Source organism: Polypterus senegalus, chromosome 11 (assembly GCF_016835505.1).
Source record: "Polypterus senegalus isolate Bchr_013 chromosome 11, ASM1683550v1, whole genome shotgun sequence".
In the NCBI taxonomy this organism is placed as follows: domain Eukaryota; kingdom Metazoa; phylum Chordata; class Cladistia; order Polypteriformes; family Polypteridae; genus Polypterus; species Polypterus senegalus.
Window position 1 is genome coordinate 104,714,729 of NC_053164.1, and position 27,337 is coordinate 104,742,065.

The 27,337-nt window shown below is 36.8% G+C and overlaps 1 protein-coding gene across 1 annotated transcript; it reads left to right on the top strand.

Annotated features, from left to right (window-relative positions):
* The first annotated feature begins 321 nt into the window (after positions 1-321).
* LOC120539401 (serine/threonine kinase receptor associated protein) lies at positions 322-27,337 on the top strand. The gene is made up of 9 exons (XM_039769425.1): positions 322-879; positions 1,452-1,587; positions 4,699-4,780; positions 7,045-7,117; positions 10,784-10,883; positions 13,683-13,820; positions 16,443-16,579; positions 25,663-25,812; positions 26,838-27,337. Exons 1-9 carry the CDS (start codon positions 768-770, stop codon positions 26,897-26,899), a joined length of 990 nt encoding a protein of 329 aa, XP_039625359.1. The 5' UTR covers positions 322-767; the 3' UTR covers positions 26,900-27,337.

Here is a 27,337-nt window from a genome sequence, read left to right on the forward strand (position 1 = left end):
GTATTTAATACAAATTATCCTAACAGCTGCCTGTATTGTTTCGTGTCTGTGTTGTATCTTGCACTTCAATTAATATAATTATGAGTGAGAAATAATAATATAAAGTACTGTACATATTTTCTCTGGGATGGGGCGGGACTGAAATGGGCGGGTTCCGATTTATGACCCGCCCCATTTCGCGTCTTGTAGCGAGGTAGTTGTAAACTGAAGCCGTCCTGTAGTGGTTTCTACTGGTTTAGTACATTTATCTTTACTACTGCATAATCAATTCACGGTTAACTGTTTTTATACAATTTTAGTATATTATTACTCTCATCTTAAAATCTCAAAACTAATGCAATATAATTTGAAATGGAATAGGTAGTATTTCATCAGGCCTACAAACTGTTGCGCATTTGTTTCCTTCCGGACACAATTTCCATTACCTTCCGTCCTTGACATGCGTCACTGACTAAATATATTAACTTCCTGCCTTTCCACCCTTACCTCTTTCTTTCATTTTACCCCCTCCATCCCAAACCTCCTACCGGCTTTAAGCTAGTCGCTGCAGGCGGCGGTGCGGTGTTGTGCTGTTTGCCGGTAAACCCCTCCGGTGCCGGGAGTCGAGTAGCTCCTAGCTGCCTTTTAGGAGGTGCTGCGGGAAGAGCACGCTGAGCCGGAGCGCAGGCAAAGGGGTGACGGACAAGTTCAGAAATTCTCAAGCTTCATTTCGTGTTCTAAACTTTGGTTTCCTTTTTTTGGGGCCCTGTTATTTATTATTTTCTGTCATGGCGATGAGACAAACTCCTCTTACTTGTTCTGGTCATACCAGGCCTGTGGTTGATTTAGCTTTCAGTGGAATAACGCCTTACGGTTATTTTCTTATCAGTGCTTGCAAAGGTAAGTCTAGATTTAGTCCGCATGGAACACGAGTGTGTTACGTACTCTTTGCTAGTAGTTTGCACTTAGCTTTTTTGCTTAAAAAAGTAGCTGTCGAGCAGCTATTGTGTACAGAAAGCATGGTTTGCAGTGTCTATGTGAGTGTGCTTTAGTAATTTTTAATATGTAATCACATTTTTAAGGTTATATTTACTATTTCGGTGATATGTTTTCATTGTAATCTGTTGTCCAGATAAAAATGAACATTCTCATTTAACATTTAAGAATCTCACACATGTTTCGGCAACATATTTTTAAAATTAATATCTCCTGTATTTAAATATAACACAATAGTGTACGTACTGTACCACTGTACGTGGTTAATGTTTATAGTGGACCTAGAAATGCCTAGGAAGGAGATCGATCAAGAAAAGAGTTTCATGGATTGAAATTGTTTTTGACGTTCTTTGTTTTCATAAGTTGTTTTTCAGTGCATTGATACAAGCTGCCTAGTTTATTTCAATTTTATACTGCTTAACAGTTCAGGCAAGGTGTTAGGTATTCACACACAAACTTTTGCTTTCTCTCCCCAGATGGTAAACCTATGCTACGCCAGGGTGACACAGGAGACTGGATTGGAACGTTTCTGGGTCATAAAGGTGCTGTCTGGGGTGCCACTTTGAATAAGGAGGCAACAAAAGCAGCCACAGCAGCAGCAGATTTCACTGCGTAAGTACATGGTTAGCAGCTGTTGTGCTCTTGTCCATACTCCTTTTTTTTTTGTTTACAACAATTGATAGTGGCTTTTAATAATGGAAGATAGCAAGCTGTTATGATCATAATTACAGCATTTACAGCGCCCTTCAGAATATTTGGGACAAAGACACAATTTCCCTTTGCTTAATCCCTTAGCTCTACATTTTAAAATTACAAATTTAACAATTCAGATGTGATTCATGTGAACATTGCAGATTTTAATTGAAGGTTAATTACAATACATTTCAGTCACACCTTGTACAAGTTACACCATAAAGTTTGGGACAGTGGAATGCAGTCATATTTAGTACCTTGCTGTATATCCCTTGCATGTAATAACTGCTTCAAGTCTGAGATTCATAGACATAACCAGGTGCTGAATATCTTCTTTGGTGATGCTCTGTCACACCTTTAATGAAGCCATCTTCAGCTTCTGCCTGTTTTGTGGGGGCTTGTTCCCTTAAATTTTCTCTTCAGCATGTGAAAGGCATGTTTAACTGGATTTAAATCCAGTTACTGGCTTGGCTCTTCAAGAATTTTCTAGGTTTGAAAATCTTTTGTGTTGCCTTAACGGTATGTTTGTGATCATTATCTTGTTGTAGGATGAAGTGCCATCTAATAATGCGTTTGGAGGCATTTACTAGATCTTGAGCAGATGTTTCTGTACAACTAGAAATTCATTATAAAGCTGTCATCAGCAGTTACGTTATCAGTGAAGATACAGTGGGTATAGAAAAGAATCGGCCTCTTTGAAATATTCCAATTTTTTCCTTTACAGCCTTAAATGAAAACACATACAAAAACGTTTCTTCCCAGCTTTACTTACTCAATGCAATCTATAACATCCAAGTGAAAGATATCATAGCTACAGTTCAGAAAAATTATAAAAAATCAAAAACAAGACATACTGAGATTAATAAAGGATCCCCCATGTCAGTATTTTGTTGAACCACCTTTTGCTATAATGACCCCTTTGAGTCTGTTGGGATACTTGTCTATCAGCTTTGCACATCTAGATTGAGCAATATTTGCCCACTCATCTTTACTTAACTGTTCAAGTTCAGTCAGAATGGATGGTGAGCGTTGGTGGACTGCTATCTTCAAATCTTTCCACAGATTTTCAATGGGATTTAGGTCTGGGCTCTGAATGGGCCACACAAGGACATTCACTTTTTCTCCTTCAGCTACTGTGTAGTCAATGTTGCTGTGTGTTTCGGGTCATTGTCGTGTTGAAAGGTGACCATTCTGCCCATCTTCAACTTTCTGGCAGATGGTAGCAGATTTTCCTCAAGAATTTGACAGTATTTTGCCCCATCCATTTTTCCTTCTACCCTAATGAGAGCCCCAGGCCCTGTAGCAGAGAAACACCTCCACAACATGATGCTTCCACCTCCATGCTTTACTGTAGGTATGGTGTGTTTTAGATGGTGAGCTGCATTGGATTTCCTCTGGGTGTACCATTTGAGTTTGTTCTCATCTGACCATAAGACCTTTTTCTACTTGACATTAGAATCTTCAAGGTGCATTCTAAGCAAAGCTTAAACAAGCTTTAATGTGGCCTTTCTTAAGAAGTGGCTTTTACCTTGCGACCCTTCTGAACAAACCACAATTGTGGAGCGCTTGTGAAATTGTTGTCACATGCACACAATGACCAGTCTTTGCCATAAAATCCTGTGACTCCTTCAAAGTGCCAATTGGCCTCTTGGTAGCCTTTCTTACCAGTTTGCTTCTTGCTCTTCCATCCAGTTTGGAGGGATAGCCGGATCCAAGAAGGGTCCTAGTAGTACCAAACACTTGGCGCTTCATTATGGACTTTACTGTGCTCCTTGGGATTAATAAAGCCTTTGAGATTTTTTTTTGTATCCATCTCTTGCCTTATGTCTGTCCACAACTCTATCCCTAAGATCTTTTGAAAGTGGCTAGCCACTCATAGTCAGTTGTTTGCTGTCAGTTGCACTACCAAGCAAGGAAATGCTCCAGGAACAGCTGTTTTTATGCTTCATTAATCATACTGATTACAACTGATCACATGTGGAAGCCAGTAAACATGGTCTGCAGTGGAAATGGTGGTCAATTACACATTATTGAGTTTACAGATATTGTTCAGGAGGGGGGTGATTCTTTATTCATCTCAGTATTTCTTGTTTTTAATTTTTTTAAATTCTTATGAACTGTAGCTGTGATCTTTCACTTGGATGTTATAGATTGCATTGAGTAAGTAAAGTTGGAAGAATTCTAGAATGGGCAGAGGTAGAGTTTCTGTTTGAAAATGGTTTAGTTTTACCTAGGAAAACATGGTACAAGCTGTCTCAGTTTTCAAAGCTGCCAAAACCAGCAACCCTGGCAGATACAGTATTTTCACTGTCTAAGGCTGAAACACAGTACTGCACGTGACTTCTGACTTGTTCTAGTCAAAAGATCAGAACAGTGTTTGCTTGTATTATAAGTTAAATATTTGAAAGGAAGGAGTTTTTCTCAAAACAACTTGAACCAAGTATTAAATAGGAGACACATCACATTTTAGAACTGCAGCTGCTTAAACTCTGTCCACTTCTCTGCTGGAGCTGTCACCTTAGGAGACCGAAGTTTCACACCTATTCATTCATTGCACCACTCATTTTGGCATCCAATCGGTGTAAAGAATGCAAAACAAGAACAGGAGTTTACAAAAGTAAACGGACACCATAGATAACCCGATCACAGTGTACTCCCGTCACAGATTCAGAGCAATTGTAAAATATTTAATTTGCTACAGGGTTATATGTCACAATGCCTTTGAATACCCCCCTGTTTAGTTTGGCAATAGATTACTGGAAAGGTGATTAAACTAGTTGTTGGAAGGCAAAAAAAACTCTTATTATAAAGATGGACTTAACCTACATGTTTTGTTTCTTCTTTCTGCCCTGCACAAAGTCAAGAAACACTCTGAGCTATAAGGGTGTATTTTCTCCCCCAGTGTAGTCAGTTTTATGATAACTGGAATCCTTGTGGAAGCATTATGCACTTTGTTACTTTATGTAATTAATGATGACTAAAAGAAAAGTGGAGAAAACATTGCTCTAACATTTGTTTTTCTTTTCACAGCAAAGTATGGGATGCTGTTACAGGTGATGAACTTCTTACCCTGGCCCACAAACATATTGTTAAATCAGTAAATTTCACTCAGGTATTTACCTATTCTTATTTTCTGAAAGGTGTAATCATTGTGGAGTAGCATAGTGGTTAGTTCTGCTGCCTCATGGCCTGAGCATTTTAAGGGGTTTTCCATTCAGTAGCAACAAATATGCATTGGTTAGGTTAATTAGAAATCAAAATTAATCACGGCATTAGTGTGAATATATGCATAAGTGGTCCCTGGAATGGAGAGGTATCCTGTTTAGGGCTGTCTCCAGCCTGGTACAAAGAGAGCTTCCTGAATATGGCTCAATTTTCTGTTACACTGAATTCAATCAAATGGGTTTGAGAATGTTATATGTATTATATAATCACTGCAAAAGACATGCATTCTGCCAGCAATTGCTGCTATTATTACCAGTATTAATAATGTTATTCCTCACAGAGATGCACACTAATTGCCTTTATCTAATTAATCTCAGTAATCCCTCCTCGATCGCGGGGGTTGCATTCCAGAACCCTCCGCGATAGGTGAAAATCCGCGTAGACCATATGTTTGTATGGTTATTTTTATATATTTTAAGCTCTTAGAAACTCTCCCACGCTGTTTATAAATATTCTCCGCACAGTTATACAGTAAACCCTCGTTTATAGCGGTTGATCCGCTCCAGACAAATGGATTTCCAAGAAGTAGGATTCTTTATTTATAAATCTAATATTTTCGCAGTTAGAGCATTGAAAACCTGTTTACGACCTTCTAAATACGTTTTTTAACATTATTAGAGCCCTCAAATTTGTGAATTTCCCCTTGGGTTTAATAAACTATCGATCGATCGTAACACCCTTTAGTCAAAAGTTTAAACTGTGCTCCATGATAAGACAGAGATGACAGTTCTTTCTCACAATTAAAAGAATGCAAACGTATCTTCCTCTTCATGGTGCGCCGTCAGGAGCAGAGAATATCAGAAAGAAAAGTAAACAATCAAAAAATCAATAGGGCTGTTGCGCTTTTAAGTATGCAAGCACCGCGATAAAGCGGCGCAATGAAGGGATCAATGTGAAGATAGCTTTTCAGCATTTTTTTTTACAGGTGTCCGTATCTTCTAAGCAAACAGACACTGTGCAAACAACCCCTCCGTCAGGAGCAGATAATGGGGCCAATCATACGTCTCCCTGATGGTATTGCATGATGGATAAGTATCTGCCTGTATTTCTCAGAGAGAGTGAGACACAGAGAAAAGCAAACAATGAAAAATCAATACGGGCTGTTAGAGCTTTTAAGTGTGCGAAGCAGCGCGTGGGAAGCATATCGTATATCATTGAGGAGTTTTTTATTTAATATGTAATACGTGCTCTGATTCGGTAGCTTCTCAGCCATCCGCCAATAGCGTCCCTTGTATGAAATCAACTGGGCAAACAAACTGCGTAAGCATGTACCATAAATTAAAAGACCTATTGTCCTCAGAAATCCGCGAACCAGTGAAAAATCTGTGATATATATTTAGATATGCTTACATTTAAAATCCGCGATGGAGTGAAGCCGCAAAAGTCGAAGCGCGATATAGCGAGGGATTACTGTATCTTTAATTAGGAAAATCCGTATCCATATAAATATCCATTTTCTTACTATGAATAGCATCACTTGTAGTTCTTATTGCCAGTATTTTTTAAACACTAAATCATTTTTTGGTATATATGTTAAAACTAAAAGAAAATACTCATTTCTACTTTTCAGGTTAACATTTGATTAGAAATTCATATGCATACATACTTTATGAAACGGTTTACACAAGCAGTACTGGTGATAAACATTAAGTATGTTTGCTTAGTCTTACATAAATATTAAAATGTAGTCTTCTAAAGACAATCTTTTGGCATGAAGGATATTTCAAAAATGTTACACAAGCAGTTAAAGTTTGAAAGTGTTCATTTAATTAGTATTAACTCTGTTTAGGTATGATCACATTATACTCTAAGCAAGTCTCAGTGTGCAGAGCATTTCATCTGTCTTGCACATAGTCTTTGTGGCTCTTGATTACATTGACTTTTAAAATTGCTTATTGTAGTGTTTCTTAATTTTTTACTCTTTAATGCAATAATTTATTCGTTTGCTGCTAAAGACTGTTTTATCAATCTAGTATTGAATGTAGTTAATGTATTCCAGCAGACAATAAGAGGTCATGAACAAATTACTAAAAATTGGGGACTTTGAACAAATTAAAGGACCACAAAAATATTATATTAAATTTAAATTCTTAAAGAAATCCAGTTTTACATATCTTTCAAGTAACAAACATATCCTCTCTTTTCTTTTAGGATAGTGGATACCTATTAACTGGTGGGCAAGATAAAATTTTACGTATTTATGACTTGTGCAAGCCAGAAGCAGGTAATGTTTCATTCTCACTACAATTGGAAAAGTTTTTACGTGAAATAATTGGTAACAATGAATATGCAAGCTTTTCATTCACAAGGTGAAGCTGACAGCATAAACCATGTAATACTGAATGTTTGCCAGAAAATCACATAATGGAACTACGTATAAAAACTAGCTTGTGTTAGAAAGGTAAAATAATAGTGAGGAGGATACATGTGTTCTGCATATTATAATCAATATATGAAATGTATAAATAGTGGCACTTTTGGTTCGCAATGAAGGGAACGCAGAAATTATGATTTTTTTTTAATTTTCAGGAAATGACAGCATGGTGCCACTCCTGTTTTGGTTATGTTGCTGTGAATGTACTTTGGCTTTATTTTGTTTTGAACACCTTATGCTCTAAGGGGTTTTTTGACATTATTATGGCTAAATTACATGCCCCAAAATAAATGGCTGTTCTGCTTATGTGATATAAGAGTTACAAATGGTTGAAGGTGGTAAGTACAACACTCAACATTTTTAAAATATTTAAAGGATTAAAAACCTTTGTTTACACCATCATCAACTACAAAAAACACACTTCCTGAAACAAATGTTTTTCTTTTTTGAAATAGACATTTTCCTAGTACAGATTTCTTATTTTATATCAACTAAACAATCTGCATGCACTCTATGCATCTTAGCACAAAAGCCTCTGAAAGATTAGCTGTCACATATGCATTATATTAACTGCCCTTTATGAACAGTTCTGACATTTAGTTCAAATAATCAAGAAATGAAAATGTCTGAAATACAGCTATCCAGAGGTAATGAGTTTTTCACTGTATGTGGTTTGACATTGGTGGGATCTTTGAAAGAAGCAGATTCATTCAGTTGTGAACTAGCTTCTGCATACAAGTGTGCAGAGGGCGGAGTGGTGGCTCTGAGGCTAGGGACTGAACTGAACTGGCAATCGGTAGGTTGCCGGTTCGAATCCCGTAAATGCCAAAAGGAGCTCTGCTCTGTTGGTCCCTTGAGCAAAGCCCTTAAACTGCAATTGCTGAGCGCTTTGAGTAATGAGAAAAGCGGTATATAAATGCAAAGAATTATTATTATTGCATATTTTATTTAATGAAAGAGAGCAGACATGTTTTTATTTGAAAGAAGATACCAAAGTGTTTATCAAGTAATCGTAAGAATGATTTGGCCATATCAACATGAAATAAAATGTCAAATTTGTCGTCTTACTCTATGAAATGTAAGTATGAATCCAGTTTTTTAGTTATATTTTGAAGTGTATGCTGCATATAGCCAGAGTTTGGTATATATTTGCAAGCACAGCAGTTGCTAAAAGGTATTGCAACAATTTTATCGTTGGAAAAATCAGTGTGCAGCAGTAGTGATGGGAATTGCCAAGGAATCATGACATGATAAATGTTATTCTAATTCTTGGATCTTTAATATTATTGCTTGTTTTTATGTTTTAAAATAATGGTTTGTAATTGATTTCTGCAATAAATATAATCCAGTGATGCATCTGAACTTTTAATTTGAATGAAGTTAGTTAAAATAATACCCCAAAAGGGAATTATGTGGCGTTCTGTTTTTTGCATCTACTAGGAAAACCCTTGAATCAATTAATTCTACTTAAATAAGCAAAAAATGCCAGTACATTGAACCCTTAACACTAGAATTACCAACGCCTCTGAAAAAACTAGTAAATCCGTCTCACCTTGAACCCTTTCGCACCTCTCCGTCAGCGTCTTTTGTCTTGTAAATGTGTCGATAAGCAGCAAGCAGCCTATCATCACATCAACCACGTCCCCCCAACGCAAAGTTTTCTCATATCAAGTCTGTTTACCTGCATGTCAGTTGCTTAGAGTTGTATAGAGTGAGAAGTCAAGCAAAATGACACCTTTTATAAATACTATATCGTTATTTGGAACACATGCATTTCATGTGTGTTCCATGTCTAGAACAATCTATGTAAACACTTTGTTAAAACGGAAAAGTTTTTCATGTTTTAGTAATAATTGTCAAAATGTAGACATTAAATGTGTAATTTGTGAAGCCTGAAGTCCAAATATCAAATAAACACTTTCACAAAAGGTACAAATATAACAGAGCACGTGCGCTTCTATTCAAGAATATAACTGCAGAAAAAGAACCTGTGTTAGGATGCGACATTGACACCCCTTTAATGCAACCACTTTGGTGGCGCAACGGTAACAACTGTTGACTTGTATTCAAAACTTCATGGGTTCGTCCCCGGACAACTCCTTTTTGAGAACTGAGCTGCTGTTATTGTTACTAGTTTAAAATAATAACATATATTTGATTTGAGTTTGTAACAGCCGGTGTAAATTTATGATACTTGTAAAGGTTAGCTTTGTTGTGTGTTTTTTTTTTAATTTTTTTATTTTTATTCAGTTTTATTCTCTCGGTCAGGTTTACACTTCCTCCCGCCCCCCAATCTGACACTGCTGTTTTCACATAAAGATGTCCTGTAACAGAGGTGAACTCTGGTGAGGATGAGGGTTCTACATTGAAGAAAGAATGCGCGGCGCACTTTTGCCGTCGCTGTACTTTGTATATGTACACGGGAAGCTTTGCAGTCTACTTGTGACTTTACACTGTAGCAAGATAAGTAATCAAGGTAAATAACATTCAATCTGGCTCTTGTATACAAAGTACAGTGACGGCAGATTACGCCTGCAGCTATAGACTCTTCAGTACGTGAGCGACTCTCCACTCTAGTGTTTACATCTAGACGGTGTATGTGCCCAAAAAAGAAGTCTGAGTGCATTCTCGTACCATTGCTTAAGAACTGAAGTGTCAACATGCACTTTTTGTGGCATTACACATGTATTTTTTGAGCATGCCCGTATCGATCAAACACAGGGAGTTCTGCAGTCTACTTGTGACTTAATGCTGTAGGACATAAGTAAATAAATCGATCAAATGTTATTTACCTATTTATCTTGATTTAGGCCCTATGCCTATGCTGATTTCCCCTTGGGGTGCCAAATGATTTTTATTTTTTAATAGCTTTCCACAGTATGGTCATTTTGTATTATAGGCATATTTGGTTACAGATTTTTGTTTATTCCTGTTTTTGCCAATTTTATTGATGTATATCTGATAGAGGATTCTAATTATGGTTTTCATAATGAAATATGTAGTTGAAAAATAACAGGGCTACTTGCAATACTATAGTGGATTAAGTGGTTTTGAAAATATGCAATACAGCAGTTATGTGATTTGATGAAAAATAACACGTGCATTATTTTTTCTTAACAAGCAGAATGATTTTTTTCATCTAGGATTGCACAGTGTGAAATTTCAGTATGTGTGCTTTAATTATTCATTAAATTTTAAACTTGCCAATGTAATGCTTCATTACAAAAATGAAAACATGGGCTTGATTACAATATCCAACAACAATTTAAGGCAGTAGGTGATAAAAGAAAATGTGTCAGTTCTGGGCAATTGATCAGTTCCAACGATCCCTCCACCTGTTTTCTGGGCAACTACTCTTTCACAGTATTTCTGTGAGCTAGATTGTTATGAATAGAAGGTATCTTGTTGAATAAATGTTTCATTTTTACTGTAATAACATTGAATACAATTTTATAAAATGTTTTATAACATTTAACATATATATAGTTATCTAACTAAAAATATACTGCTTTGTAGATCCTCAAGAGATTAGCGGACATACTTCTGCTATAAAGAAGGCACTTTGGTACAGTGATGATAAACAAATCCTTTCAGCTGCAGATGACAAAACAGTGCGGTAAGAAGTATTACTTTCTACAAAGAAACTGGTGGAAACGTTTGGTTAATTACAGAATTAAATAGTTGTCCACTTTTTAAAATAGTGGTCAGTTTCTGTAAAGGCATGGTACCCCTTATTGGTATTGGCAGAGTGAAATCCTCACTGCCATCATTCCTGTTTACACAAGCATCTTTTGTCCATATGTATTTTTTTGCGCAACCATTTCACAGTCCCCGCAATAATTATTGGCACCCCGGGACATGAAAATAAAACAGGTTATAAAAATTCACCCTTTGGTGGATTTACCTTAATTACGCACTGAAAGAGAGAAATCCAATTTTTAACTCAAGTAAATTTATTCAAATAAAAAATTCTTCATTATAAACCAAGCTACATGCCATAGTTATTGGCGCCCTTAAAAATTCTTATGAATAAAGTGTAAATGAAGCATTTTGTTTCCAAATTTTGTTTTATATCTTGCTTTTTTATGTTGATCTGAATGTGTCAGTTTTTTGAAATGGTAATCCTTGCCATCCGTTTATTACTGGGTTGTAAAGGGTGGCCAAATTCCCACATTCATTCATCAACATGGGAAAGATAAAAGAACACACACTTAAAATGAGGCAATAGTGTGAACTTCATATGTCAGGAAATGGATATACAAAAATGGTTTCTCCCCTGAAAATGCTTGTATTTACAGTTCTAAAATTATTTCTGGTTTTGTTAAAAAGTATTTCTAGATGAGGCATTATTATTCTTATTTATTTATTTTCTTGGAATAAATTTACTTTCTCTCTTTTTTTCCATTGTGAGGTTAAGGAAAATCACGAAAAACATTTTTATAACCTTTTTACTCGTCTTTCCTGGGATGCTAATAATTGTGGAAGAGGACTGTATATTTTAGCATTTTACAATGGCATCGTTTGTTACTCTGCAGGTTAATACAGGCCATGTATTGGTTTTTAAATATGACGATTTCACTGTTTTGGATTTTTTTTCCAGTGTATTTTCATCTACACACAACAGAAATTGGTATTTATTTTATAATGTGTACACGTCTGAAGTAAAAGAATTTTTAATTACCAGATACTAACAGAAATGTGCGGGTTACAACCTTTGATGTAGGCTGTGACCACTTGTTGCCCTCAGTTTACCTACCCCATCTCAAAATTTATCCATCAAATCTTTATAAATACAAATGTCGCACAGACATGAACATATTTATTAACTTCCTGACTTTTACATTCTCCTTTGCAGTAGATCTAAGAAGCCAGTATTTTCTGTAGTAAAAACCAAGATATGACCTATCCATAGAAAAAATGTTCCATTTCATGTACAAAAACTTGCCTGACATACACATTCTGAGTAACTTAAGCATATCAGGATGGCATGCCATTTGGTAATATTGCATTGGTTATATAAACACAAAAATGAATGTAGATTCTGCATGCCATAATTGGACGTATACAGTAATCCCTCCTCGATCGCGGGGGTTACGTTCCAGACCCCCCCGCGATAGGTGAAAATCCGCGAAGTAGAAACCATATGTTTGTATGGTTATTTGTTATATATATTTTAAGCCCTTATAAACTCTCTCACCCTGTTAACATTATTAGAGCCCTCTAGACATGAAATAACACCCTTTAGTCAAACGTTTAAACTGTGCTCCATTACAAGACAGAGATGACAGTTCTTTCTCACAATTAAAAGAAAGCAAACATATCTTATCTTCAAAGAAGCGCCGTCATAAAGGAGCGCCGTCAGGATCAGAGAATGTCACAGAGAGCGCTCGCTAAGAAAAGCAAACAATCAAAAAATCAATACGTGCTTTTAAGTATAGAGAAGCACCGCGATAAAGCGGCATTTTGTAGAGGACCATCCGTGTCCTCTGTGCAAACAGCCCCTCTGCTCACACCCCCTCCGTCAGGCAGAGAGAGTGAGAAAGATAGAGAGAAGCAAACAAGCACCGCGCGGGAAGCATATCTTATAGCATTGAGGAGTTTTAGTTAATACAGTATGTAATACATGCTCTGATTGGGTAGCTTTTAAGCCAACCGCCAATAGCATCCCTTGTATGAAATCAACTGGGCAATCAAACTGAGGAAGCATGTAACCTAAATTAAAAGACCCACTGTCCGCAGAAAGCGGTGAACCAGCGAAAAATCTGTGATATATATTTAGATGTGCTTACATTTAAAATCCGCGATAGAGGAAAGTCGAAGCGCGATATAGCGAGGGATTACTGTACCACTTTAAATAAAAATGAAATGAAAGGTACAAATGAGGCCACTCACCCTGGGCTTAAATTGGCTTCTTTAAAATCAAAAATGTTAGATTTTCTTTCTGCCTTTTCAGCAGCAAGTTTGTTTCCATTTTCTTATTTGACACATCAGAAAAGGTGTTTACTGTACATAATCGCACAAGATGCCTATAGGTACTTAGGCCAAAATTTACACATCAGACCGATGCTGAGGTAATTTTTAAGAGAAGAATTGGTCAGGAAGGATAAGTAGGGCAATTGTCTGTGCCACCACCTGCAAAACCATTCCCTTTTCAGGGATGTCTTGCTGTTGCCTCTCCAGCGCACCTGTTGTTACTTATTTTGAGCAAAGCACGTGAATTTTGCAAGGGCAAATGTTTGTGCATGTAAGTAATAAAAATGTGGATGCTTCTATAAGTTTAAAAACAGTATATATTATATTCAGGTGTCATTAAGGTGTAATAAACTATCTATTTTGAAATATGTTTAGAAGTTTAAACCTTTGGGTTGTAAAAGATACTGTGTGTCTAGTTATTTTGTTTATTTTTATTTTGAAGACTTTGGGACAGAGCTAGTATGGACGTTGTAAAAACTCTTCAGTTTGATACATCTGTTAGCAGCATGGAATATATTCCAGATGGAGAAATATTAATTATCACCTATGGAAAAACAGTTGCCTTTTACAATGCTCTTGGGTAAGGCGTATGTCTTTTTGCTCTATAGTTTTAAGACTTATGCAGATGGTTTTATTTTTCCTCTTTTTAAGCATGAAGATGTTTAAGTAGTAATGACTTTCATTTCAGATTCTACTAGACCTTGTTCCTTTCCATATTTCCCACAGTGTCACTTACAGACATAAGAGGCTCCTAGCATCTCTGTACCACTCTCGCATGTAATCTTTACCTTTGTTCTCTGAATTGGGAAGCTGGTTATATGCATAGCCACACATTATTGCAGTTTCAATTTTACAATGAAAGTTGAAGGTGGAAAACTGAATAATGGGTATTTAAAAATATTTGTTTCGGATGAAAGGTATGAATAAGTGATTTTTGTGACGATGCAAGCTTAAGATCTTAAATATGTTTGTATCAATATACTCCTTCCCATAAACAACATTATTTCTGTCACTGTATGATTTCAACAACAAAACTGCAAAGGCAACTATTTGGAAAATGTAATTTCCTGTTCTTAAAACATTTTTCTAGATATACTCCAAATGGTTACTGTTCTAGCATTTAATTTACATCACCTTTTTGTATGTATATTTTAGCATGCACAGTTTTTCTCCAAAAAAACTGGATTTTTAGATGCTCAACTCTGGAATCAATTTTCTTTTGTGCTCCAAACTGTTCATTTTTATTGTGACAAGTTTATATTGAATTCTCATAGCTCTGTTTTCATACCTGTACATTTAGGATTTGATTGAAAGATGGTGATAGAGCAAGGGGTGAAGCGAGCAGGATTAGAAATGAGCTGTTAACCCCGGGTGATGGCAGAGGGGTTATACAGTGAACAGTCAGTAGCTGTTTTTCTCATGTGTTGTGAGAAGCACGATACAATGACATTCAACTGAAGAGAAGATCTTAACATGGAAGTTCAAGATGCGCTGGTACTGTGTAACACTACTCACTGGTACAATAAGACATTTTCGCGGTACTCTCAAAATTGAGGGAGAACAAGGAGCAATGAGGAGGTATAGCTATTGAACCCATGTCACTTAAATTTTAAAACTGCATGCTGCAACACTTTAAAATTATCCTATGAGCAATGCTTAAAAATTATCCTATGAGCAATGCTTACAAATCAAGCATAGCATTGAGACTGTCAATGTCATTCTGAGTGCAGTTAAAACTGTAATCAGAATCTGACTCAAGGTCTTTATATTCTATATCACTAACATGTTTTAACTTTTTTTAGGACTTCCTTAGTGGCGTTTTCTCTTTTCTGTATGTCATCCAAACATTCCCAATGCACTCTCACGGAAGTTACTAAAAAATCAGCTTTTACACACCTAGTTTATTTCTTTTACACACATCTGTGACATGTATAGTTGGAGCATGAATGACCAATCCTAGACATCATTGGAATGCTCTGAACCTCATGTGTCCAATTGTAATGAGCCTTTTATTGTATCCGACTTGCTGTAGGATGGGATCTTTGATAAAAGCAGATTCAATCAGCTGTGGTGTGCTGTTTGCCTCAGCGTTTGTGTGTGAAAATCGTGTATTTTACTGATGAAGAAAGCAGATAACATGGAAAGTTATGATTTTTTTTTAAATAAGATGCCCTTGGGTATATACAAATATTGAATTGTAGGATTATTGCAGTGTAAATAAACAACTTCGAAATATAGTAGTGTCCAACCTATAGGACACCATTTGCTTAAGTGGTTAAACCTGTTAAAAAACACACCTTTTACAGATGCCATTATCCTTCATAATGTTATTTATGATGATATAACATGAACAACAGACAATGTAATAAAATCTACTAGCACCTGCAACACCAATTTAAAGAAAATTCAAACCTTTTTCTTTCCTGAGCAATCTAAAACCTTGTTTTATCTTAACTCCATTATTTTAAAAATGAAGAAACTTTGTCATAAAAAATGACAAAGAGGTAAAACATTTAACAGGCTTTGTGATTTACATATGTATACATAAACAAGTGATCCTTTTGTGGTGACAAGATCCTTCCTAAAAGTTCTGACACTAAAACATTTTCTATAGTTGGATATTGGTTTTCTTTAACTGCAAGGTAATTTGTATAACCTGTTTTTTTCAGAACTGGCCCTGAAAGGATTTATTGCACATAATGTTTTGTTTCAAAAGTGTTTTTATTTTGTTTTTGGTTTAGCTCTTGCTTTTACTGAAATGTATCATTTAATTAAATGTTCAGCCCCTTTTTTCTGTTACCTTTATGCTGTGTCAGAAATGCCTGCCAAATTATTTTTCTTGGTAGATAAATGTTTTGTGGCCTCTTCAGGGCTAAAAAAAAGTCTATTGCCTCTCTGACCCTTCAGAATCAGGATTATAGAGTTGGAAGAACATTTTGGCAAAAACTGCATATTGTCTTATTAAACAGGCATTAAAGGTCTCCATTAAGTAATTTTATTATTTTTAATAATTTTGCTTCTATATATAATATACAGAACATAGTTATTCATGGCTGAGTAGGGATGTTTCAGTACAAACAATATGAGAAGGCAGATTTTTCTGTGAATGAAAACTGACAAAAGTGTAAGACCGAATTGTTTGCTTGTGTATTTAATTTCTTCTTGGCTGCAATACATCTTATTTTTATTTTCTTTATTTAAGCCTCGATTTAATCAAGACAGTTGATGCACCAGCACCAATTAATTCTGCATCTCTTCACCCTGATAAAGATTTTTTTGTTGCTGGAGGTGATGACTTCAAACTTTATAAATATGACTATAATACAAAAGAAGAACTAGGTAAGTTTTAATTACCTTGTACACAAGGAACAGAATTATGAAGGAACAGAATTATGATTGGTGAATTGCAATGATGATTTGTATTTCTGTACATTAGCAGTTCCTGTCTAGAAATGTCGTTTTTTTTTTTGTTTTTTTTTTTTAGCAGCTTTATGAACAGTTGTTGTTAGGCAGACTTTGGATAAGTGGTGTAACGCGTGTTTAATAATCACAAGTGATTATTAATAATCCTCCAGAGTTGCAATGCTTATGTATTATTGCCTGTAAAATGTCTCTGTCTACATTAGTTTCTTGTTTTATGTCACACCACTTTATTAAAAACAATTTAAATGCAACAAAAAGGGGAAGTGCGTCTCAGACTTGATAACATAGGGTATCCAATTAATTGTTGCTTTAACTGGTAGCAAAAACCTAGTATCACCACCTCCTCCTCGTGATTTAAGTAATTAAAAAAAAAAAAAAAATAGATAAAAATGATTGCTAGTACATGTTTAGAATAAAAAGAGTTGTTGCAAAAATAACACTGTAAACATGAATGTAATACCCATCTTACTGTGCATACCGTGCATCCTCCACATCTGTCTGGGCTGAAAGATGAACAGATACTTCAGTTAGTGTAAGCAACATTGTATGATTTATTAGGTACAGCCTGCTTACTAAACGTCTGAGCAAAGCACTCCAAGATGTGTGTTCTGTGACCATTTCTGAAGAGGCGTGCATAACCTTCTCATGACACCTTTGCTTTGTCATATTTATTACATTTTCATCTTTAACTTCTACAGTTACACTATATTGATCTTGGGTCAGCTTCATGCTTATAAAGACAGAAAATGGGCATCACAGAGTAAATCTATGGCGCTTTTGTTAGCCCCACTTTCACTATATCACAATCCCAAGTTGCTGTATGCATATATATATCTTTTTAATATAGCTCTTTCATTTTTAAATGCCAATGTAAATTGCATTTTTCTGCTACTGAACTTGATGGTGGCATCTGCAGGATTTATATTCTAATTTCTCCAATGTAGCCTCTGTTATTTACAATTGTTAAAGTTGGTGGATTTTTCATATATGGTAAAATATTTCTACAAACTTAAACCTTCATACTTTTTCAACAATCAATTCAAATTTACACGAAAAAACACAAACTCACGTGAAAATTAACATAGAGTTATAGCGCGGGTTGTTCACTGAATGCTAGCAACTGGCGTACTGATGCTCGTGGGCAGTCGTGGCTTTGTCTCGAGAGAGAGGTAAACAAGGTTAGCACGCGGATTGTTCACTGAATGCTAGCAACTGGCGTACTGACGCTTGTGGGCAGTCGTGGCTTTGTATCGAGAGAGGTAAACCAGGGTTGTGCGCGGTGTTCTAGCACGCGAGTCGTATTCCAAACAAAGGTCGTATACCAAGCAAACTTTTTCGCGTCCAAACAGAACGTATACCAAGTTGGGCTAATTCCAAAGCGAACGTATACTGAGGTACCACTGTGTGTTTTGTATGTATGTAATCCCTCGCTATATCGCGCTTCACTCTATTGAGGATTTTATATGTAAGCATATCTAAATATATAACACAGATTTTTCGCTGCTTTGCAGGTTTCTGTGGAAATTGGTTCTTTTTTACTTCTGGTACATGCTTCCTTAGTTGGTTTGCCCAGTTGATTTCATACAAGGGACATGACTGTATTGGCGGATGGCTGAGAAGCTACCCAATCAGAGCACGCATTTAAGTTCCTGTGTGCTGATTGGCTCAGCGACAGAGCGCCAAATACAATTGTGCTGCGTTAACCAGGAAGTCTCGTCTCGCTCATTCAGCATCAATGTGTTTCACTGGGTTTCACTGTGTAAAGAGTTAACTTTTGTGCTCTTTTGTGTTTATCTTTGTGCATAGTCAAGTCCTTTGTTATAGCTCCAAAACGATCTGTCTATTGTAATGGCTGTAACATATGTGATATTGGAGACGCTCGATATCTTTAAAATAATATTTAGGTTTTACTGTATATAAACACTGTGTTTACATATATAATTTCAACGAATCTTGCCTAATATATCTAAGAGAATACAAAGGGTTTATGCTGTATAACTGTCCAGGAAATGTTTATGAGACTGGGAGAGTTTATAAGGGCTTAAAATCTATAAAAATAACCATATGAACATGTTTTTTTTTACTTCGCGGATTTTCATCTTTCACGGGGGGGTTCTGGAACGCAACCCCTGCAATAAAGGAGGGATCACTGTATATATCTATACTAATAAAAGTTAAAGCCCTCACTAACTGACTGACTCATCACTAATTCTCCAACTTCCCGTGTAGGTAGAAGGCTGAAGTTTGGCAGACTCATTCCTTACAGGTTACTTACAAAAGTTAAACCGGTTTCATTTCGAAATTCTACGCGTAATGGTCATAACTGAATACTACTTACATACATATATACGGCCATAGCCTGCAGCTCGGTCGCCGTGTGAGGCGGAGTTGCGTCCTCCATCCCCACGCCTCCCACGTAATTGACTGCCTGCCCATAGAAGGCCATCTGTCAGCAGCACTAATCTCTTGTTTATAAATGGTGCAAATATATTCACAAGTACTTAACCTATATTACAGCTATATACACATATAAATTAGACACCCAGACACACGCAATCCCCACACGTTCTCCAGTCCTTCATCTGAACTTTCTTTTAAAAGTTTATAATCACACGTCCTGGGAAGTCTGCAGTGAATCCGGGGACCAATCCTGATGTGCCCCGCTAATGCTTTTACTTAATTGACATGTAAAGAGGCGATCTCACCGGCTCAGCGACAGTTCCTTTATTATACTCGCAGGCAAATCCACAACTTCATAGATACACTGCTGAAAACGAAAGAATGCAAGAAAGCAAAGTAAAGAAACAGAAATAATCTCTAATTTATAAACAGAGAAAATATATTCACATGTACTTAACCTATATTATAACATATATGTGGGAAGCTGAAATTTTGCGTGCTCATTCCTTGCAGTGTATTAGTAAAACTTAGGTATGTTTCATATCCTATTACAACACCCAAAGGGGGGAAATGGGTGTACCCCCTAAACTGTATACAGTGGAACCTCGGTTCACGACCATAATTCGTTCCAGAACTTTGGTCGTAAACCGAGTTGGTCGTGAACCGAAGCAGTTTCCCCCATAGGATTGTATGTAAATACAATTAATCCGTTCCAGACCGTACAAACTGTATGTAAATATGTAAAAATATGTACAGATTAAGCACAAATATAGTTAATTACACCATAGAATCCACAGTGTAATAGTAAACGAAGCGCTTGCAAAAACCAACTCACAAGCAAACAAGAAAGCGAGATTGCAGGAGATCACGCTATTAAACCTAAAGCCTGATCGCTGTAAACAATGTTTTTAAAATGAGTTTTAAGCACAGCAGAAAAAAACATCGCACAAATCCGAACTTCATTTAAAAACCAACTCGCAAGCAACCAAAAAAGTAACATTGCAACAAATCACACGATGAAGTCCTCCATGTAAACAATTTTTAATGAGTTTTAAGCACAAGGAAAAAAGCGAACATTTGAAAAAAGAGAAAAATAACATTGCAACAAATCGCATTATGAACTAAAAAAATTACTTTTGAAAAATCCGTAATACAAAAACCACCAAGAAAACTAACCTTGCATGAAACGAGTTCTGGCATGAAGTGTTTTCCTTCAGGTGTTTTCTCTCTTGTGATTTCTTGGGTTTCTGGTGCTTTTAGCTGTTTAGCTGGTGGGAGTGAAAGCCTCATGCAGCCATTCCAAAAAGAATGTTCTTGTGACCCTCCACATTACTGGCAGTCTGGCTTTGTTTACATTATGCTGCTTGAAAGCACGAGGGTTCTCCGATTGGTAAATGAGTAAACTGGTAAACATTTTTCCACCTTTTGTAATTTCTTTCTTTACTTCGATTTCAATTTTCTTCAAAACTTTCTTCTGACAACTCTCCACTTGCTTAGAAGCCATAGTTAACTGCAAAAGCACACGAAATACTGTAGAGCACAAAGAGAGTGCACGTCTTATTGAAAACAATGAACAAGGAGCGGCTTTGCTTAAATGAAAAAGCATGGCAGCTCTCTTTCTCTCAGGCTGCCTGTGGGGGGAGGGGGATGTTTTCGCTTGCACTACAGCCTACAGATAGGCAGGCAAACACGTGCAGCAATCTCCTCCTTCCCCTTCCCAGCAGGCAGGTGCTCGCTCGCCCTTTTCTCTCTCTCTCTCAACTGAGGACGCAAGGGAAACTGGCTTGTTCAGCAAACACGTGAAGCAATCTCCTCCTCCACCTCCCTAGTAGGCACGTGCTCGCTCGCCCTTTCTTTCTCTCTCTCTTTCAGCTCAGCTTGCAGGCAGGCAAGGGAACCTGGCTTGTTCGTATACCGAGTGTGTGGTTGTGAACTGAGGCAAAAGTTTGGCGATCTTTTTGGTCGTGAACCGAGTTGTACGTGAACCGGGACGTTCGTGAACCGAGGTTCCACTGTATATAGATAGGGGAAACCCCTTCTTACTATTTCTGCTACTTCCAATTTTCCCATGCTCATCCTTTACACTGTACTTACAAACGTTAAGTATGTTTCATTTCGTGTTGTGCCCCGTAATGAACTTTTGAAAATAAAGTCGTCTTTTTGGCAGTTCTCACCATTACGCCATAAGGAAGTTTAGGAACTGAGCGCTCCTTTTGGTGGTTTCGTTCCTTATTTCCATTAAAAAAAGGATTTATTTCACACACAAGGGTCATCCCCGGTCCCCCTTCCTTTTTCCACACGACCGGTGTCCACACACCTACCACGTAGTTGGCTCCCTGCCTATATACATTAACGACATCCCGTGCTTATGTGCCTCCTCACTCACTTCCTTACTGTCCTCAGCTGTTCGTGCTCACTGCTCCCTTCTTCTTTACTCCACCGCTTCAAGCCTGTTATTGTTTGCCTTGCTTCACGTCTGCCTGCTGGTGACTCCTGCCCTTTCGTTTACTCCTCCGCTTTACTACGAAACTTACAAACACCAAGACTTTGTAATGGCACCAGGCTTTAGATCGAATCACTGCACAAGAACCTCATTGAGGCAACTGTCTTCACTGAAACAGGCTCAGAGAAGACTGTATTTATTCTTCTCATACCCTCTGACCTCTCATTCCAGTTCAAACGCCTCCAATTTCCAGTAAAGGTCTGCTTTGCTATGACAATAAATGAGTCGTAGGACCAGACTCTTAAAAAGGTTGGCATTGACTTGACACAAGATTGCTTCTCACAAGGCCAACTGTGCGTTGCATGCTCAAGAGTAAGCTCTGCAGACATTTTACAGCCTGAGGGCAGAACTGCAAGTGTTGTTTACAAAGAGATCCTTGCATCCTAAAAATGTGCATTTCTCATACACAACATTTACAATCATACTCGTCATTCTCAATACTAAAATAAGCCTGCGACAATTATATTGACAATCACAGTACGTTATTTTTTAAAATGTTACCTTTTTTTTCATAACTTCTTTAACACACTACTTCTCTGCTGCGAAGCGTGGGTATTTTGTTATATATATATATATATATATAATAGTTAAAACATGGGAATGTTTCCCTTCCAGAATGTTTATATTTGATACTAGTTCAAATGAAATTTTATGATAGTCTTCCTATTCAATACTACAGCAAAAACAGAAATTCATTTCACTCTTATTAATTAAAACTAGCCCTATACTTTAAGTGAACAATATTGTGCCTTTTTCTGTGATAATATCTTTATATTTTATATTCTAATAATTACTGCAAATGTAAAACTGGTATGTCAATGAAGCAGTTGCTCCGCTATCATTTAGGTAAACTGGTATTGGCATTCATAACTTGGAATTCCCCCAGTTTAACAGCGCATTTGATATTATCTTAGGCGGATTTGTGCATAGGATTTATAAAGAATTGTATCATCATGGACTACCTAAATTTCTTACCATGTGTATAATTTAATTTTATTCTCTTAACATTTTCTCAGCTGTAACTGAAACACAGCTTAAAATCAATACTAAAAATAATAATTCAAACATCTGTACTGCTGAATTTGTGAATTCCAAAATTAAGGATATTTTAATTTAAACAAACTCTTTAAAGCAGTATTTGTATCAACGTGTTTTAGTCAGAAAGTCCCTCTTGATAGGTTTTTCTAACTTTTTTTTTTATTTTTGTAATAATTACTTTTGCATCATTAGCATTTTTTAAATCTTACTAAAGAGTAACAGTTACCACTCAAGTCAAATTGACTCTTCCCTCAAATGTCACAAACTCCTGGGGCTTCATTTATAAAGCTTTCAAGCCTCTTTTTGTGTGTACAGGACGTCCCACACATATGTCTGGGTTTATAAAGGGAAAATTGACAGGGGATGTTTGGTATTATTTTTAGGCAAAGTAACTTTGACCAATTGATGGCAGTCTTTGTATTGGCTGGCTTGTTGGTAAGGTAACTAGCTGAAACCTTGATGTATCATATGGGCTGTACTATTCATTATCACAGCATGTCATTGAATGTGCCAGGTGATCATGGCTTCTTGCCTAGACGATGGTGCATTACACTTTTCCTGGAACCCCAGAGAACTTTAATTTGCAGAGCACAAACAGATACTCTTGAATGCTGGTTGCATGGTCTACCAGCCAAGTAAGTTCTCCATCATCATACAATACAATACAATTTATTTTTGTATAGCCCAAAATCACACAAGAAGTGCAGCAATGGGCTTTAACAGGCCCTGCCTCTTGACAACCCCCCAGCCTTGACTATCTAAGAAGACAAGGGGAAAACTCCCCCCAAAAAAACCCTCAAAGGGAAAAAATGGAAGAAACCTTGGGAAAGGCAGTTCAAAGAGCGACTCCTTACCAGGTAGGTTGGGCATGCAGTGGGTGTCAAAAAGGGGGTCAATAAAATACAATACACAAAATGGAACAAATCCTCAGTACAGTATAAAAATAAAAATTTTACAAGTACAGAGCAGAATTTAACAGTAGGTGATATCACATAATATGATTTGGATTTGTTTAGAGTCCTGGAGACGTCAGCCATCAAGATGCCTCCCCCATTTGGCCATTCCACAGCTGAAACAGCGCTGGGGCAGCCAATCCGATGAAAGGACCCCTCTACCCCACGATTCCTGTGATCCTCCATCAGGGATGACTTTACCTTAGGCAGGCAAAACAACTTGGCAGGTGGACCGTGGCACCAAGTGCCACATTTGAGTACCGAAAAGAGAAACAGAATAGGTGAGGGTTAGTAACTAATTATAATTATCATGTTACTTATGTTTTAGTGTTAATGACTAACAAAAGAGATGCAGTCTGTACAGTTAATTAGCAGCTAGAGTCGGGGATATGCTAAACTGAAGTAGAGTCTTCAACCGGGATTTAACAGCTGAGACCGAAGGGGCATCTCTTATAGTAGCAGGCAGACCATACCACAGTTCAGGGGCCTTGTAACTAAAAGCTCGACCTCCCACTGTTGTTTTAATTAATCCTTGGAATCATAAGCATACCAGCATCTTGAGATCATAATGTGCGCTCTGGTTTATAAGTCATGATAAGTTCAGGCAAGTAAGCTGGACCTTGCCCATTTAATGCTTTATATGTTAAAAGGAGGGTTTTGAAATCTGCCCCAAACGTAACTGGGAGCCAGTGTAAGGATTTAAGAACTGGAGTTGTGTTCATATTTTTTTGTTCTTGTAATAATTCTTGCAGCAAAATTTTGGATTAACTGGAGGCTGCATAAAGAACAGTGAACACCACATTGCAGTAATCAATCCTATTAGAAATAAATGCATGAATTAATTTCTCACAATCCTGTTTATTTAGAAAGTGGCTTCCTTTCCCAACATTAAGTTGGAAGAAACATGATTTGGACAACTTTGTAATATGCGCTTTAAATGACATGCTAGAGTCAAACATAACTCCTAGATTGCGGGCTGATTCAGTAAAATTAATGGTGATTCCAACGGAGTTAAATGATGACACAATATTGTTGTGATCGGCGTCATTCCCTCCAACAATTAACATCTGTTTTATCTGTATTTAAAGACAAATAGTTCTCATACATCCACTCCCTTAATTCACTAACAAAACTAATTAAAGACAACATCGGAGGAACTTCATTTGATATAAATGAAAGGTATAACTGGGTGTCATCTGCATACGAGTGAATATTAACATTGTTTCCTAATGATGTGTATGAGATTGGTTAGTGTGCTTCATGTATAGATGTTTCAGGGCAGCATTTGTAAATAAGTGTATAAAAATGGTAAATTGTGCCAGGTTTTCTAAATGATGTTTTGGAGTGCGCATATTTTCACATTCAGATCTATGCACAGTTTTTATAAACGAGGCCCCTGGTCCTTTAATCTGTCCCTTAACGTTTGTCCTAACTTTGTATAACTTGACTGTGATCTTCTGAGGGAGCTTGGGATTGGTGGTTGGGGTGGATCAAGTACAATCGTCATAGTGACAACCCACTACCATTATAAATATTAGTAAGGTAAAAAAAAACTTGGGTTGATGACAAGATGTGAAAAACTATTAATCTTGCCATCTACTGTACAAGTTAAACATTTTGAAACTCGCAACTAATTGGTCACATCATGGTGCTATCAAGGCATGCACAAATCTATTTCTTGGCTAATTAGTTAATTATTGTCATTGATTTTTGTGCTGATTATTTCTAACTTATTTCTAAACTATTTTTTTTTTGTTTGGTTTTTGTTTGTTTTTTAATTAGCATGATTTTCATTTCCAGACATGGTCTCTTTTTGAGATGTTAAGCTAGTACTGTTACATTTTTGGCATACAGGTATTGACTTGGTACCAAAACACTGGTACACAATCTCACATCCATAGTTAATCCTAAATTGTAAATTATCAGTAGCGGTAAACCCACTTTATGGATTAGAAGCTGGCAAAAAATGTACAAAACCCTCTTTCTTTGAGATATGCTAATAGTTATACAGCAATTTGTATCCCTCTATGTATTAATTATACTTATGTTCCTGTAGTGACTTTATTTTCTGTCACAGTCTTAAAGCATTTTTTTTTTTTATAAAGAATCTTACAAAGGCCATTTTGGACCAGTGCATTGTGTTCGTTTTAGTCCAGATGGAGAGCTGTATGCTAGCGGCTCTGAAGATGGCACACTTAGACTTTGGCAGACAGCAGTTGGTAAAACTTACGGGTTATGGAAGTGTGTTCTTCCTGGTAAGTAGGCAGTCCATTTATTCTTAAAAATAAAGATAATATTGGTGTTGTGTCATTTTTGTCAGTATTAAAGTTTTCAATGTTGGTGTACAAATGTATCTCCCTTATTCTGAAAAATGTCACAGCAGCACTATGTTGAGCTGACCAAACCAAACCACCTTATATTCTGTGCCGCCTTCCAATTCCTCTGGAGAGTTATTTCTGGCTTCCAGGTTAGCAGGGAGAGAATCCCTGCTGCTTGTTCTAGGAGTGACATGTCTTCTTCCAGTGGTCTTTGCCTTGTACACATTCCATGGGAGGCAGTCAGGGGTATCTTGACTAAATGCTCATACAGCTTTGACCAGATCCTCTCAACCTGTACAAGAAGCAGTTTGACTCCAAACCTGTCTCCTATTATCTTGTCATGAAGAAGCAGCCCAGGAAGCTGTGTGCTGGTATCTAATATGTTTTTTTATTATTATTTTATTTATTTATTTATTTTGTGGAAACTTTCTGATCCTGGCGACCAACTTACACCTGAAGAACACTTTGCCCATTTAGACCATCTTCCACGCAGTGCATAAGGTTTTAATTAGTTGGTTTAAACTAGTTGTTATCGTTATAGTGGAAATGGGCGTTTTCAGCAGTTTACCAATTTTCTTATTTCCTTTTACTGATTTGTGCAGCTTAACAATGGTTTGTTACACATCATTATTGTGCGCTCTGGTCTTTTCCATTGTGATGAATGATTAAGGGAATTTGGCTGGTATCTTCCTGTACTTCAATTAAAATTTACTCATGATTTTTGTAGGGCTTCCACAATATCGCTGGTATTTGAGAAAAATATTTCTCATCATAAAACAATTTTTTCCTTTTCAATTCAAACACAAACACTTTTTCATAGTTCATTTTACTTGTTTACGAAGGGTGCTAATATTAATGTAGTGCACTATATTAAAGATGTGTGTATAAATTGGTGTGTTAAATACTTTACTGCTTCATTACCAAAAATATTTTGTCAGTGTTATTTTCTAATATCGTTACAGAGGAACTGGTTTCTGAAAATTCAGATACACTGTATGGCTCAACTCCTGAAATTAAAGCATGAAAATTAACCTTCCCTACAAGGAGCCAAGTGGGAAAATATGCTCTGGTTCCTACTGATTCAGAGACTCCAACTCAAAGGTTGTAAAGTGGAAGCCGCCTGGACTGCTGTGCCTTTGTTTTAAGGCTAACTATGGGAATTAGGCCACCTGCCTGAGAAGTTAAGAAAGAGTGTGTTGCATCTCTTAAGTGTAAAAACTGTGGCAGACGGTTTAAAAGGGTAAGGGGCAAGCAGTAGACCTGTGTTTTGCAACATAGTTGCCTGCTGCCCTTTTCAGAGATGGTTAATGGACTTTTTAATTTCCTATCTTGTTACCTGTACTTTCTGCATTGTAACCATAAATGCTGTTTTGTTTAACACTGAAAGTGAACACCATTTGGAAATGCTTGAGAATTATGAATTGGTAGGAGGATTTTGTTCACAAAAAAGAAAAAAAAAAAA